Source organism: Chenopodium album, chromosome 2 (assembly GCF_948465745.1).
Source record: "Chenopodium album chromosome 2, dcCheAlbu1.1, whole genome shotgun sequence".
Taxonomy (NCBI): Eukaryota; Viridiplantae; Streptophyta; class Magnoliopsida; order Caryophyllales; family Amaranthaceae; genus Chenopodium; species Chenopodium album.
Genome location: NC_137835.1, coordinates 42,903,585 through 42,905,560, shown reverse-complemented (window position 1 = coordinate 42,905,560; position 1,976 = coordinate 42,903,585). Strand labels below are relative to the sequence as shown.

At 36.3% G+C, this 1,976-nt stretch overlaps 1 protein-coding gene across 1 annotated transcript; it reads left to right on the top strand.

Moving 5' to 3' along the window:
• Nucleotides 1–345: 345 nt before the first annotated feature.
• LOC145572016 (uncharacterized) lies at nucleotides 346–1,737 on the top strand. The gene is made up of 2 exons (XM_081631037.1): nucleotides 346–438; nucleotides 700–1,737. Exons 1-2 carry the CDS (start codon nucleotides 346–348, stop codon nucleotides 1,735–1,737), a joined length of 1,131 nt encoding a protein of 376 aa, XP_081487163.1.
• Nucleotides 1,738–1,976: the final 239 nt, after the last annotated feature.

The following is a 1,976-nucleotide window of genomic DNA, read 5'->3' as shown; positions in this document are numbered from 1 at the left end:
TTGAGATCCCTTTGGGTGAGGTAATTGAACAAAGAGTTATATTTGAATGGGCTCCCTCTTTTTGCAAAAAGTGTAATAGGGTTGGCCATAACTGTGAAGTTAAACCACCAGCTAAGAAACCACCTACTAATAAACATCCTGCAAAGGAACAAGTCAAGATTTTTGTTCCAAAGGCCAAGATTGGCCCTATTCCTGCTCCTGCATTTCCTGCAACGGTTCCTACTGCTGGTTCTTCTGCAACTGATGATAACTCTCTTCATGGTGATTCTTCTATTACTCCTGCTCCTACTACTCATCAGCATGACTCAGATGACTAGAGAATAGTTGGGAGAAGACATAAAACTCATGGCTCTGCTTGTGCTGCAACTGGAATTGTTAATTCAAACTCATACTTTGCTTTGGGTAATACTCTTGGGCTATTTCCGAAACGAGGTGATGGTAATCCCCCTCTAGGATCATGACAGTCCTACATGGAACATTAGGGGTCTTAATGACCTCAATACGGTGGCTGATGTAAAGCATCTACTTTATAAGAAAAATGTTGATGTGGTTGCTTTATTTGAGACAAAAATAAAACAGAAGAATCAAGTGGTTTTACATAAGAAGCTTGGTAGAGGCTGGGCTTAGACTAACAACTACTCTTGTTCTTAGAAAGGTAGAATATGGATAGGTTGGAAAAGTGATAAACTTACTTTGTAGGTGTTGGATGTTAATGAGCAGTATATTTGCTGTATTATTAGCTATAAGGATTTTCAGAAGGAAATTGCTTGCACCTTTGTGTATTGGCTTCATTCTATTCATGAAAGGAAGGCTCTTTGGACTGGTGTTAAAGGTCTGCAGACTCTTCATATTCCTTGGCTATGTGCTGGGGATTTCAACTCTGTATTAAATACTGGTGATAGATTGAAGGGCGCTGATATCACTGACTATGAAGTGAAAGATTTTACAAAGTCCATTGATGATATGGAGCTTCTTGGGATTAAGAGTAAAGGTCTCTTTTACTCTTGGTCAGATAAGGCTCATTTAGGGCCTAGAACTTTTACTACGATTGATAGGGGCCTAGTTAATCAGAATTGGCTTGACCATTATGCTCATGTTGAGGCTATTTACTTAGCTCCTTCTTTGTTTGATCATAATCCTATGCTCTTTGATGTTTTTATTTATCTTCCTAGAAAGGGCAGGCCCTTTAGATTTCTTAATTTTATTGCTTCTCATGCTGATATTAATAGTTCTGTGAAAGAAGCTTGGGATAATTCTTGCTATGGCTCTGCTATGGATCAAGTTTTGAATAAATTGAAGAGTGTCAAAGCTAAGATGAAAGAACTGAATTCTAAACATTTTAGCAATGTGGATGTTAGAATTGAAACTGCTGAGGAAGCTTTGGAAGAAGTGCTGATGAAGCTTAATGATGGTTCTTATCCTGCTTTGATTATTGCTGAGAATGACTGTATTCAGCAAGTGAAGTATTGGAGATCTGTTCAAGAGAATATTTATAAGCAGAAATCAAGAATCAAATGGATCAAGGTAAGAGATAGAAATACTCATTTTTTCTTTTCTTTTATGAATCATAGACAGAGTGTTAATATAATTGATTCTATTTACACTACTGATAATATCTTGCTAAAGAAATTTGATGAGGTGGAGCATGAAATTGTTGGATTTTATAAGAACTTGATGGGGTCTGCTGCCAATTCTTTGCTTGCATATGATCTTGTTACTTTGAGAAAAGGGAAGTAGATATCAATGTATGCTCAACAAATTCTTATTTTTAATGTAACTACAACTAAGATTGATGAAGCTATTAAGGGAATTGGAAGCACTAAAGCCCCTGGTATTGATGGTTTCAATTCATTCTTTTTTCACAAATCTTGGCATATTATCAAAAGTGATGTTTATGTTGCTGTTTTAGAGTTCTTTAAAACTGGGGTTTTGTTTAAAGCCTGGAATTGCACAACTATTACTCTTGTTCCTAAAGT

What these genes read in the sequence shown, in the direction of transcription:
- LOC145572016 (XM_081631037.1), top strand. Translation starts at nt 346, where the DNA reads ATGGCTCTGCTTGTGCTGCAACTGGAATTGTTAATTCAAACTCATACT. An exon ending in ATTTCCGAAACGAGGTGATG is followed by an intron (nt 439 to 699) that starts GTAATCCCCCTC and finishes CTTACTTTGTAG; the next exon opens with GTGTTGGATGTTAATGAGCA.